This window comes from Cinclus cinclus, chromosome 1 (assembly GCF_963662255.1).
Source record: "Cinclus cinclus chromosome 1, bCinCin1.1, whole genome shotgun sequence".
Classification (NCBI taxonomy): domain Eukaryota; kingdom Metazoa; phylum Chordata; class Aves; order Passeriformes; family Cinclidae; genus Cinclus; species Cinclus cinclus.
In genome coordinates this window covers 38,501,392-38,515,161 of record NC_085046.1, presented here as the reverse complement: position 1 = coordinate 38,515,161, position 13,770 = coordinate 38,501,392, and the positions used below count along the sequence as shown (strand labels likewise).

The 13,770-nt window shown below is 38.7% G+C and overlaps 1 protein-coding gene across 4 annotated transcripts in view; it reads left to right on the top strand.

The window, feature by feature from the left end:
• TOP2B (DNA topoisomerase II beta) overlaps window positions 1-13,770 on the top strand; it is a 71,723-nt gene that overhangs the window by 43,920 nt on the left and 14,033 nt on the right. For all 4 annotated transcript variants that reach the window (XM_062508804.1, XM_062508794.1, XM_062508785.1 and 1 more), the window contains 10 exons: window positions 1,246-1,403; window positions 2,139-2,264; window positions 2,938-3,048; window positions 3,130-3,235; window positions 3,432-3,541; window positions 7,652-7,744; window positions 7,839-7,953; window positions 10,614-10,735; window positions 11,459-11,607; window positions 12,210-12,441. In XM_062508804.1, the coding sequence (XP_062364788.1) occupies window positions 1,246-1,403; window positions 2,139-2,264; window positions 2,938-3,048; window positions 3,130-3,235; window positions 3,432-3,541; window positions 7,652-7,744; window positions 7,839-7,953; window positions 10,614-10,735; window positions 11,459-11,607; window positions 12,210-12,441 (1,322 nt within the window). The remainder of the gene's footprint in view (window positions 1-1,245; window positions 1,404-2,138; window positions 2,265-2,937; window positions 3,049-3,129; window positions 3,236-3,431; window positions 3,542-7,651; window positions 7,745-7,838; window positions 7,954-10,613; window positions 10,736-11,458; window positions 11,608-12,209; window positions 12,442-13,770) is intronic.

Below are 13,770 nucleotides of genomic sequence, written 5' to 3'. Positions count from 1 at the left end.
ACTAAATGAGGTGAAGCATAAAAGCATTTTTTGAACCTGTCAGTTCATGTGGTTTTGTCTCTTGAGTGCTTTAGAGCTGTGCTCAGGAAAATACCTGGCATATTGTATTTCTGCCAAATTAATTGTTACTGATTGCATCTATTCCAGAAGAAAGTAAACCTGGATGACATTCACATGTGTTTTTTGCAGTTCATTTTATGAAAAGCATTGGCTTTTATATATTTTAAAATAGCAGACTGGTGTTTTTCCAGGTATTTGGGGTCCAGATTGCTGGTAGGTAGTCATGCCAGTGTGAATAGCTGCCTTAGGTTATATTAAGCCACACATCTTGATTCAGAAAACCAATTACAGCCCGTATTTTAAATACCAATATATTCAAAACTACCTTATTAGCAGTGGGTGAGACTCAACCAGTTTGAAGTTTTTTTAGAGTCTTTCATACCATTGGCCTTGATAAAATAGCAAAGCCACTTAATGAGATTTTACACTGTTGGAGAAGGGTGGATTCCTCTTTTCAGCATATTTGTTATTTAGAACATCTATTCCACTGCTACAGTTGCAATAGGAAGAACATAAATGTCATTCCAGTTTTGAGCACACATGCACCAAAATGCTGTGTGTCTTGTAGAATCAAAATTACACTGTTAGTAAAGATTAATTTTTCTGTTTGAGAAATTTGTGAGGTATAAGAAGTGCAAATGGTCTTGTCATTTGAGGTTTTCTGACGAATTTTTCATACAGTTGTCTGGCTTTAGCTGATAGACAATAAAAAGGGAAAAGCACAAAAATGTGATTTAACAAATTACTTTTTAAAATATACTGTGAGAAAAGTGAAAACGCAGAATGGGAAGTAACTCCTGTGTGTAACTCAGGCATGCATAATGTATGTGTGTAAGAAATTTGCAGCTAGCAAAATCAAATGTTGAAGGTAGAGAAGCAGTCTGTCTTTTTTGTGCAAATGTGTGGGAACCATTATATAAGATGTGCCAGCATTGCATCCCATTTTACTTATTTTTCTCCTTGTCCATAGCAATCCATAGTGTTCTGCTAAGGGCAAGGAACTACTCATTGCTGTGCAATTTTAGTGCTATGGAAGGCCATCCCTAAGAAGATAAATTCAAACTACTTAAATTAACTGATGAGAGGAAATTACCTGTAGAGTAGAAAGAATTCAACTGTATTTCTTCTATTTGAGTTACCCTTTCTGGTTTTTGTGCCTTCCCTCTCCTTCTTCCTGGCCTGCAGGTGGCAAACATTCCTTGGACTGCACATTGATATTAACAGAAGGAGACTCAGCCAAATCTTTAGCTGTCTCTGGCCTAGGTGTTATTGGTAGAGACAGATACGGAGTCTTCCCACTCAGGGGCAAAATTCTCAATGTCCGAGAAGCTTCTCACAAACAGGTGTGTAGTTTTGTCCTTTCCTCTTTGCTGACAAATGGATGTCCTCCTGTTTATTCTTGATTTCTAGATTTGCATCTTCATATTTTAATTTTTAATTTTTTTCCGTGGAAGTTTTGTGACTGAGATTTCACAAAGTGCCACCTATTTTGAAGGCTGGGATAAGCCTGTAAATATTAACTGTAGCAGTGAAGTACTGGGATGATGAAGTTAATTTCTTCACAAGTGAAAGGAAGTCTTGCTATGACACATATTCACATTTCACATGAGTACTTAAAGCCCCTAAAACTTTGTATTCTCTCCATTGCCATGTGATTTCATGGACTGACAACATGAGTCAGTGGCCAGCAGCATTACCCCATCGTATTGCTCCTGCTGCCATTCATAATTTGTCTGTAATAAGAGACGTGCTGCAGATGCCCATAAAAACAGGGAAAAAGAAGGCAGCTTTGTGAGATGACTTCTTGTTACACGTTCAGTTTTCTCCAGATTTCTCTTGCTTTCTAGGTCCAAAGTGCTCTGGCTGTAGAGGAGTAAGAGAGTGGGTAAGAGTTAAGAGTCTTGAGAATTTGCACTTACAGAAGAAATCATTGCAAGTGCAAAGGCTTCAAGAGATGGGAATAAAAAGTTTATGAAGTTTAGGCCAGGGTGCATTGAAAAAATAGCTATAAAGCAAGATTGGGATGTTAATGAATCTCTGCCTTCTACACTGGCTGCAAAAATAACTTTTTTGTACAGATTATGGAAAATGCAGAAATCAACAACATCATCAAAATAGTTGGATTACAGTACAAGAAAAGCTATGAAGATCCAGAATCTCTGAAAAGTTTGAGATATGGAAAAATTATGATCATGACAGATCAGGTAAGTCTGAAATACACTGGTTTTAATCTACAGAGCTTCTTACAATGTGCTTTGCTGCAATTTCACAGATTATGAGGTTTCTTTGAGAAATTAATTTATCTATATATATTGTTTTGGTTTCTCTAAAAGCACAACCGAACTTTATTGCACAAAATAGCAAGAAACCAAAGTAATAATAAAAACATGCTATTGAGAATTCAAAATTATGTTGAAAGTAAGGACAAAAGTAGACAGTAAATGTGGTGGTATTGCCAGCAAGTCAGGTAGAAACAAGAATGTAGGCAGTTTTTTTTTGGATAATCTCATGATTGAACTATCAAGCATTTGCCACCAATAAGAACTGCGGCTGGGTTTGGCTTTTTTCCACAAAAATTCAACTTTGTGGTGTCTGGGAGAGCTGTCTATCTCTCAGCAAAAACACAGGCAGAAAAACCTTGAATAGCAACTGTGCACTTGGCTTGGAAGAGCTTTTTAATAGCTCAGGGACAGTGACCTTCACAGGTGGTTATTTTATACCCAGGTCCAGTTTGGAATCCAAATCAAAACCAATTGTTCCTTTCTATGCTTTCTGTCATCAGACATTGTGTTAATGTATTCAGGCCAGTGAGTGGGTTTTTTGGTGGTTTGGGGAATCTGATACAAGATTGCTTCATGTTTTCATGTTCTGATTCAGGATCAGGATGGATCTCACATAAAGGGCTTATTGATCAATTTTATTCATCACAATTGGCCATCACTGTTGAAACATGGTTTTCTTGAGGAATTCATCACCCCTATTGTGAAGGTATGGGTTCTGTTATGGAGATTTTATGGATTACTTGCAGCGCAACAGAAATGTTGATTTTGTTTGTTTGTTTTTTCAAAGGCAAGCAAAAATAAGCAAGAACTTTCATTCTATAGTATTCCTGAATTTGATGAGTGGAAAAAGCATATGGAAAATCATAAAGCATGGAAGATAAAATACTACAAAGGTTTGTTTAAAAACAAATATGGGAACCCTATGAATAAATAATAATAATAAATGTGTGCTATGAAGTTTATTGTATCTGTTTTCATTAGTATCTTACATAATGATTACATAATATTCCCAGGAGAATAAAAGGGGTAAAATAAGAAAACTTAACTTAAATTTTGAATATTGAGTAACTGTTTCTTTTTATTGTGCAGGATTGGGTACCAGCACTGCTAAAGAAGCAAAAGAATATTTTGCAGACATGGAAAGACATAGGATCTTGTTTCGGTATGCTGGGCCGGAGGATGATGCTGCCATTACACTGGTAAGAGCTCACAAAAGTGCTTCTATGTCATATGTTTTGGTTTTCATTGTGTGCTGAAAATGGCACATGAGGAAGTCCTGACAGGGCTTGTTTTGGTGTTTTTGAGTACTTGAATGTAGCAGTTTCGGGAACACCAAGTGAGTGTAGTGGTTTTGGTTCGCCGATCGTTCCTTTCCTGGCCAATGCACTGATTAATGAAGTGGGTCTGGTGGTGGCCAAATGCCAGTGCAACCACTAGAATTATTTAGTCATTTTCTGATGAGAGATAAGGATTAGTAAGAGAGCAAAGCAGGCTCAATCTTTAAAGGATATAAAGAAAACTTTAACAGAATTAAAAGAAAAATAGTAAGAAAGAATAAACCTTCAGAACGCTTCTCCTGCCCCCACACCGTCTTTTCTTTCCCACTGACAATGTAAAGAGACAAAGCCTGTGACTTTCAGTCAGTTTACAACCTCTACAGTAGTCTTTCTTCAATTCTCTTCAGGAGAGGAGTCTCTCTTGCCATGCCATGGAGACTTCTCACAAGAAACAGTTATCTTATGGCTTTAATGTCACAGCAAGTCAGCAACTGCCTGGAAGTCCCTCCCCACATTTTGGTAGTCTTTTCCCATAACTACCACCATGCTCAGCTTATTGGGGTGCAGTTTTAAGGATAAACTGTTCTACTACTGAAACACAAGTTCTCTTCTTTTATCTCTGGGGACAGAGGTTTTCTTCTTCCATCCCTGGGGCAAAGTTTCTCATCTCTCTGTTCAAGCTTCTCATTGGATGACAACTACTGCAATATCTGCTTATTGAGGCACACGGGTGCCTCTGCTCACAGCTGTAGTTAGAACACTACATCCCCTCAATGCATTCCATGAATTACAGGGTAAAAACAAAGTCTGATGTATCAATTATGTCTTCACCGTAGCCTTACAAAAGAATTTCAGCCCAAAACTAAGGCATCTCCTCCCATCTAGAATTCGACTCCTTCACTAGCCTCAGTGTCCTGTGTTGTTTATGCTGTGCGTCTTCACCCTTTCCTTTTTCTGATTTGGGAGAGAATTGATGTTCGTAGGTTCATTTATTCCCAAGCTTTATCAATTGAAGCAGTTTTTATGGGGTCCTGCGGCACTGAAACGCTCTGCACTGGGGAAGTTGCTCTCCATGCCTCTCTGTTGTCCTGTGGTCTCTGACAATACCACGTGAGTCACGCTGGCTGCCGGTGCCGAAAACAAAATAAAAGGAAGTTTCCGTGGCTCCTTTTATTCTTCTGGCCCCAGCATGACGGGCTAAAAGTGACTAAACAAAGTTCATTGCGAGCCATGCCGAGGTAGCTGTGGCCACGCTGATTCCAGCACAGCAGTGCCAGCCTTGGGGCCACTCCCAGTGCTGGTCCTGGATGCATGGCTGCTCCCAGCTTTGGGAGCCCCTGGCAGCATGGCCTGGCAGTACTTCCAGAAAAAATCCAAAAAGGACCAGTGGGGCTCTTCCAGGAAGCCCATTGGGCTTTCCCGGGAAGAGGCCAGCGCCCGGTTACCTGTTCAAAGGCTGGAAGCAAGAGAGCTCTTGTTCCTTTTTAAATGTGAATCTCACAGAGGCACCTTCAGCTCTCTTGAGAGGTTTAACATGGTGTCAATATTCAAAACTAGCAGGTTATGCCAGGCCAGAGGGAAGCTACCAAGGCCCCCACAGAGAACCACTTCCACAGCTTGTGGACTCCCTCCCCAACCAAAAACCAAACTGCGTTAAACCACGACACTGAAAAAAATACCTTGGGCAGAGAAAGAATCTTCTCTTCTGGGAAATATTTTAAATTTTGGAATAAACATAATCCATGCCACAAAATTAGCTTTACCTTCTGCTTTTAGGTTTGATAATTTTGTGTGGTGTGAATATCCAGGAATGTTACAATCAGAATTGCTTTGAAAGACAGAACGTACGAAAAAGTACTCTGAGGGTTTTTTATTTGTTTGGACGATAGAGCCCAAACAAATTATGTTTCACGTGTACTTAGGGGTCTGTATTTTGTTTCATAGCAAATAAGATCGGATAAATATTGTTTATTCATTATTTATTCATGAAGATCTGTCAGTGTGTCATATGTATTGATGCACGTGCTCCATATATCGAGTTTGAAGTTTTATAAATAATTGTGTGCAGGTAAATACTTGTGTTTCAAAGAAGGCTTGTGGAAGGACAATGTATGAGGTGTCTGGAACGAAGATGTTTTCTCAAGAAATATTTCAACTTTTATCTACTTTAATTTGCTATTTTAATTGTAGTTAACATTAGCAAGAAAATAGGATAGGAGAGGAAAAAAAAAGAAAAATGGAAAAATACCTATCTGAGACAAAACAACTTTTTTTTTATCCTGTTGGTACAGTAAAATGTGTGGTTTAGCTAACAGAATTCTGATCTCTGTTTCTGCAAAGAGACCTCCATACACAGGCTGTTCTATGAGGCCATGTAACCAATCATAGCTGATCCTCACTGTTACCTAAAATAGTATTCTGTCAGTCTGGGAGGAAGATGTTCACCTCTGTTAAACCTCAGCAGCTACCAGCTCATGCTGGAGCTGTGTACAGAAGCTTCACTTACACTTCCACCTGCATTTCCTCTTCTGGTCACTGGAATCTCAGCCCCAAGTTTACCTCTGGGTGGTGGGTGATTATGGGCCCCACCACACCTCATGGTAGCTGAAATCTGGGAAAGCAAAAATTATTTCACAAAGCAACTTCTTCAGCATTCTAAAGAACCCTTTTGCTAGTAAAGTAAGTATTAGAATAGCAGTTTTAAGTGGAGAAACAAAAAAAAAAAAAGAAAAAACCCTTCTTATTCTGTTGAGGAATGAATATTTGAGAACAGCTCTTAATTCCATTAATTCTATAGAAATAATTTCTATGCTGATCTACCTCTTGGTCATTTGTCACTTCAGCGGTCTAGAAAAAGTATAGATAAACTGAAAGGAGCCAGAAGAAAATGGTAAGAATTTAGTCCTGTTTTTTACAGAAGCCTAATCTTAAATTTCCAGATGTCTGGCACTGTGAATTATCAAGCTTTGTTCACAAGGGAAGTCAGCCTGATGCAAAACAGAGTGATATTGCTTAGTCCCTTTCTCAGAATCCCTTTCTCAGAAACTGTGTTAAATATTTATTGTGTAGCATCGTGGTCTACAAGGAGTTGAAACTACTCATTGAGCTCTTTTGGAGTGCTCCAGTGGGAGTTCCTTGGAAAAGAGGGTGCTGATGACTGTGTTTTTATGCAGGAGAGTAGTTGAAATCAGGACATGATGAAGTTTCTATAGGTTGCTCCCTGACAAAAAAGGGCAGTAGTTCAGCAGCTCACAGAATTTCCCCAAAGCAGTCAAAATGTTGTTCAAACTACATATTTAGGTTTTATGTATTTTTTCCTTTTTTGGGGAAATTCACTGGAGGGGAACTCTTAGTCTGTAACACCACAAAGTCACAATGTTCCTGTGTCCTTTCGTAGTGGTATGTGCTTGCTGGAAAGTTATGCCTTGTCATCTTGAAGGGTGAGGCCATCAGTCAGCTGGCCCAGACTCTGGCTTAGGCTTTTTGTGCAGCGGCATTTCTGTCAGGTTGTCAATTTTTGTAAGAGGGCAAGGCATGGCTGGTCAGGAACAGCTACAAGTTATTGACAGAGTAAGGAGGGCATGGAGAGGACAAGAGTGGGATATTTTTTCTAATACCTTCAATTGATTGTCTTGATGAGAGCTGGTTACAGCTGAGTCTAAATGATGAACCCAACCTTAAAGCTGTATGGGGAAAGACTTTCAAACCTGTGTGTCAAAGCTCTGATGTGAGGAGTGGAAGAAGAATGATAAGATTTGTCTTAATATGTGCAGATTTCAGAAAAGCAATATAAATTCAAATTGCAAACAGTGAGAGATATGCCATTTCAAAAAACCTTATGCAAAAATGTCTGAAAAGTCATGTAACTGGTACTGCTCCTTAAATGTAGATGTTAGTTATATAGTTTGTCCAAATAAGCCTTATTGAATACTTGATCAGAATGTGCAGTATACTTAAAATTCTGAGTGAAGTAGCATACATTTGCACAAGCATTTATATGCTGATACTTTAGTGTACTTGGAATGTTTCCAGGCCTTCAGTAAGAAGAAGATTGATGACCGAAAAGAATGGTTAACAAATTTCATGGAAGACAGGCGACAGCGTCGGCTACACGGCCTTCCCGAGGTGAGTCCTAAATAATAGCAATAAATCTGCCAGCTGAGATTTAAATGTAATGTAGTTTTTGTATTGAATGAATAATGTATGTGGTTTTTTTCAGCAATTTTTGTATGGTACAGCAACAAAACATTTGACTTACAATGATTTCATTAACAAGGAGTTGATCCTTTTCTCAAATTCAGACAACGAGAGATCTATCCCTTCCCTTGTTGATGGTAAGCTGATAATTCATTATGATTTGTTGGAATATTCCTGTTTATTGATGGTTTTTAGAGCTGTGATTTGCATTGGAGTCAATACATTCAAGTAGAGAATATAACAAGTTCCATGTATGTGTTTGTTATCATTTTCTATCCACGGTATCCTGGGTATGTTAGGAAGAGCTGTGCCAGGGGGTCAAGGGAGATGATCCTGCCCCTCTGCTCAGCCCTGGTGAGGCCACATCTGCTGTGTTCAGTTCTGGGCTCCTCAGTACAAGAGAGACATGGAGCTCCTGGATCATGTCCAGTGGAGGGTCATGAAGATGATTAAGGGACTGGGGCATCTCTCTTGTGAGGAAAGGCTGAGGGAGCTGGGCCTGTTCAGTCTCGAGAGATGACTGAGAGGGGAGACCTCATCAATGTGAATAAGTGTAAAAAGTGGAGGTCTCCCTCAGTGGAGGTAGTGGAAAGAGAGACCATTCCCTGTGCAGTGTGCTCTAGGATGATCCTGGCTGGGGAGGCTGGACCAGATGAGCCACCATGGTGCCTTCCAACCTTCATGACTTATCTGCTAAGGAAGTGCCATGCTTCTTCTGTGAGGATGTTTAAGCTGTTGCTGTGCAGGCTTTTTAGTTAACCAGACTTATTCCCTAGGCCCTACAAGCGCTTTGTTTCAGCTCATACCGTTAGAGAAAGCAAGTCTCTTAAGTCCTTATAATAATTAACATTCAAGTCAGCAGCTGAGTGCAGATGAAGATGCAAATGTTTTCTCCCCTCAGTCTTGCGCTGCAGGCAGTGCTCTGGTGTTTACTGACCTGTAATCTTGCTAGGCTCCTGTCAGTCAGGTTTACTAACCCTCCCCTTGCAGTAGCATGTACATTAAAAGGAGCAGTTTTACTACACTACAGCTTCATTTGTAAAACTGTCTGCAGACAGTGTAAGCAGGAATTTCCGCCCATGCCATTGTCTGTGTGCGTGAGCTTACTATGATCAGAAAAAGGCCTTGAGACTGCAGGGAGGAGTGAAGTGCATTTATCTCCAGCTCCCAGTACATTTTATAGTGGAGATGGTCAGGCTTCTTGACACTACAGGCTTATATCAAAATATCCATGCAGCAAGAGCTTTTTGTGATTCAGATGAAAGAGGGATCATTCAGGGGGTAGGGGCAGTAGCTTCCCAGTAGGATGGATCCCCAGCTTTGATGCAGAATGAAACTGAGTTGGTTATGCAGATACACACTTAGGGAGCCAAAGGATGTCAGTCTCAGCTTCTCCAGACTTACTTCCTCCCATACCTGGGTACTTACAGAGCTGTATGTTTCCAGAGGTCAGTGCTCCTTACAATGTAGGGTACCCAGACTGCCTTCTCAGAAACAGCAGAATGATTTTGCTGAAACTTAAAATAAAGAATGAATTTGCAGTGGACTGTTTCTACAGAAATGTAAGAAAATAAGAAGGGAATATAGCTATTCATATATATGTGTGCTTGTCTATGCATACGTGTGACATAATGTAAGCGTATATATAAAATTACAAATATTATATATAATTACTGTGAGTGTTTCTGCCAGCTTCAGCTGTAATTATGCATTCTAAGCATAGATATATGGATTGTTCAGCAGATGTAGTACTTCAGCAATGTTTTTTGTCCTTTACCATCATTAGGTGATATATGACAGGCTAGTCTAGTGGCAAACCTCAAAAAAAAAAAAAAATGAAGAGGAAGAACATTCTGACTGTGCCTTCACAGCTGCTAGTTATAATTCTTCCTACTTGGTGATTCTGCTGTGTGAAGGAAGTCCTTTGAGTCTGTTGTACAGCTTTCTGGTAGAAAAACATGATGCAGATTCATTTTAAAAAAGTTTGGTTATTATATGTTTAAATGAAATGGGAATTGAAGTCAGTAAGTCAGTGTATTTTTTTTTCCTCCTTCCAGCTCTTGCTCTTACATTTGACCCACTGTAGTAATGGTAGCATTTAACAGTATTTTAATGCATTTTAGAAATGTATGTGAATTAAAACTCTGAATAGCTCAAAAAGCATGATCTAGAACTGGTTATCAAGTTCTGGATAACATGCAGGAAATATGATGCACTCCTTTCCGCTCAGATGTTGTTCCTAAAGTCTGCCTAAGCAATGAAAAGAAACCAGAACATCAGAGACTGGCTTCTTTCTTAAAACTTTAAAAGATCTCAAGAGGATAACATTTTTTTGTTGTTGAATTTTAATGCGTGTTTGAGAATTTCACACAAAAATAAAATTTCAGAGTGCTGTGAAATGCATGTAAGCTACGGTTACAGATGTCATTGCTGAATTTGTGCTGATATTCTTAGGAAAAAGATTTTGCTGAATAGAATGGAAAGAATTCTTGACTTGTGGAAGTTGTACATTCAGGATCAAGGTGCAGTTTATTAGAATGATGTGTTGGATCCTGTATAATTGGCTGAAAAGGTTGTGTTTCCACTTTTTTGGTAATTTTTAAAGTTTAGTAAAATATTTTAAAAATTACTTTAAAAAATATTTTTATTATTTTGCTAACAATACAGTGTGAATTTGCTTCTATTTCATGTTTAGACTTCTTTGGAGATATTAGAAACAATAGTAAGGCAAAACAAATTTATCACTTGAAAACATTTGCTTGTGTCTATATTGAAAATGGGATGTTGTTCTTAATAGGTCTGAAACCAGGGCAGCGCAAAGTTCTGTTCACTTGCTTTAAGAGAAATGATAAACGTGAAGTAAAGGTTGCTCAGCTGGCTGGCTCTGTGGCTGAAATGTCAGCTTATCACCATGGGGAGGTGAGTCTGGAGGATGGTGAAGTTGTGAGGGATTTCAGCCTATGTAAAACACTAGATATATGTTTCTGCTATTAAAATTGCGAACTATTGACTATAATTCTACTAATCACAGACGTACTTTTAAAGACAGCCTGTTTCCTTTCTTTCCAAGTGTTGGTGCACAGTGTTATCCCAAATACATTGTGGGTTGTAGTAAAATAGTAGATAACTAATTACCTAGGGAACTTCTAGATTCTGAAATCATAGGATATAGGAACTACGTACTAGGAAAATTTTTTTCTGAAACATAGAAATACAGAAGTTTAAGGGAAGAAGCAGAGACTCATTACAATGTCAGAACAAAGAGTATTTCTAGCTCCTGTTTTGTTTATATTTATCTGAAATATTAGCAAGAGTGGCCTTATTAATGATCCATCCATCCGTTCTCTTCTCCCTTTAGAAACCATGAGTAGTGGTTTGTGCAAGCAGGTGTGGTCAGTTTATGTCCCTTTACTTCCCCCAGAGAAGTGCTTTAGCAGTAATTGAGAAGCTCATGGGTTTTCATAAGCAAAGAATATGTATTCCCAGCAGCCTTTGCAATAGGTTACAACAGTCCTCTCAGGGACACTGCTTTCTTAAAAATTTAATTCAGGTTAGTCACACAATTTTGGGCCATCAGAAGTAGATTTTACTGGCTGATTAGGATAGACTGTCTCATTACCATGAATATCTATTTTCTTGCAGCAAGCATTAATGATGACTATTGTCAACTTGGCTCAGAACTTTGTTGGAAGTAACAATGTGAATCTCCTACAACCTATTGGTCAGTTTGGCACCAGGCTTCATGGTGGAAAGGATGCTGCCAGTCCTCGCTATATTTTTACCATGTTAAGGTAAACTATTAATGTCAAACTAAATACATACTTCTAAATAGCCTTGTTATGAAACTCATCCTTTCATAACACTCAATTTTTGGGGGGCATCGATGAGAGAAATCGAGAAAGACTGAAATATTTTGATATTTGATAGAAGCTCATATTTTGCTTTGGATCTCTTAAGCGTGGTTGTGAACATCCATAACATTTTGTTACTCCTACAGTTAAACAAGGAAATTTTGCAACTATTTGGATGCTGTGTTGCTCTGTTACTGGGGGCCCCAGTGTCACACTGAGCTGTGTGTTCTGAAAGCTTCAAAGAATGGTTTTTTGTAGGTGTTAAGTGTCAGCAGTTGCTAGTGTACCAGATACATGTGTTACTGTGAAGGAAACAAACATCATCTGTTATGAACACACACTTCCATTGGGAAGAACTTCGTTATCTCAGGTGATGTGTACATTAGATTTTCAGCTTCAGAATGGCAAAGAGAAAGGAAGACGTGAGAAAAATCTGCAAACAGATCATTTCTGAGCCCCAAGGCTGTTAAAGCAAAATGTTCTTACTGGACTTTAGGTTAAATTGTTTTCTTTTTTTTTTTTTTTTTCCCCCCTTTTTAAAGCCCTTTAGCAAGGCTACTTTTTCCATCAGTGGATGACAACTTGCTTAAATTCCTGTATGATGACAACCAGCGTGTGGAGCCTGAATGGTATATTCCCATCATTCCCATGGTCTTGGTAAATGGAGCTGAAGGAATTGGTACTGGCTGGGCATGCAAACTTCCAAACTATGATACCAGAGAGATTGTAAACAATGTCAGACGAATGCTGGATGGCCTAGATCCCCACCCAATGGTAAAAATAATAGTATATATTGGTATTTTATATGTGTATACTTACAAAATGAATTCCTGTCTCTCTAGAACTTATTAGAGCATCGGAGTTGGTTTGTCCCAGTAATTTTATGTAGAAGCTTTACTTGACTGTTGGGATGAGGCTGGAGAAGTTCACCTTGAAGCAAAAACATTGCTATTTGTTTTTTTAGCAATTATTTAGAGGACTTTTTGTTCAGTCTGCTGGCTGTTACAAATCTTACAGAGTGGTTGTGACATGGCAGCAGAGTAAAAAGTTGCATTACTCTTTCTTTTTGGAGGTACTACTTAAGTATCATCAGCCAAAGTTAACATTTTCTTTCTGCTGTCTGAATTGTTCTCTCTTTTATATATCTGTAGGCAGAGGAGAAGATGCTGCTGCTGTTTAAGAAAATCAGCAGCTTCTGAACTGCATTTAGCTTCTGTTTATTCAAAATTTTAGAAGTCACAGAAGTGATGTGAAAATAATTGGGCAGGAAGAATACCTGTGTGAACCCAAAACATCTGTGACCAAGAGATGAAATGCAGTTGATGTAACCTTAATTTTACAACTGATGAATATTGTTGCTTGGCTGTGTTTACTGAGCCATAGAAGCAGAAACATCTTTTTTATTTAGATCACATTTCACTGAGTATGCAATATCAGTTTTCAAGACATAGTGGCTTTCCTTTTCCAAATTCATGGGAACAATGAGATAATTATTTTTTAATTGATGCAATCCACTGCCCTTCCTTTAGGACTCCTAGGCCTTCTGTGTAGTCTCACAGTCAATTGAAACTCACTGTGGTTGAAAGAGGCAGGTCTGCCTCCATCTAGCACCTTTTCTGCATGCTGGTATGTGTTTGTGTCAATCTGGATAAGGAAATCAATCCTGTTAAAAAAATTCTTCAGTCTGTTAGTTAAAATTTAACCGGGATGGGTTCCACTATCTTTGCCAAACAGCACAAAAATGAAAAAATGGTTAGGAGAGGAAGCACCACTCCTGTAAAGTTATTGTGGGGTGTTAATCTGCTTTCTGTCATGCCTTATTTGTGCTTAGAGTTGTCTTTAGGAAAGAGGAACTAAAAACCAAACAAAAGAACCAAAACAAAACACCACCACCTCACTGGGTTCAGCTACAGCTTTTTAACAATTTTTGTACTCCGTGGGCACTAGGATAATTGGTCCTGTCACTTGCATGTGTGTATTCTGGGATTTTTTCTGTAGTATTTTTCCTGAAATTTAACATTTTCACAGGCATGAGAGGGTCTGTTGGTGGGTTAGTGCTATATACAGTGATAACTGAATGGAGTATGGAAAATAAGTATTTTT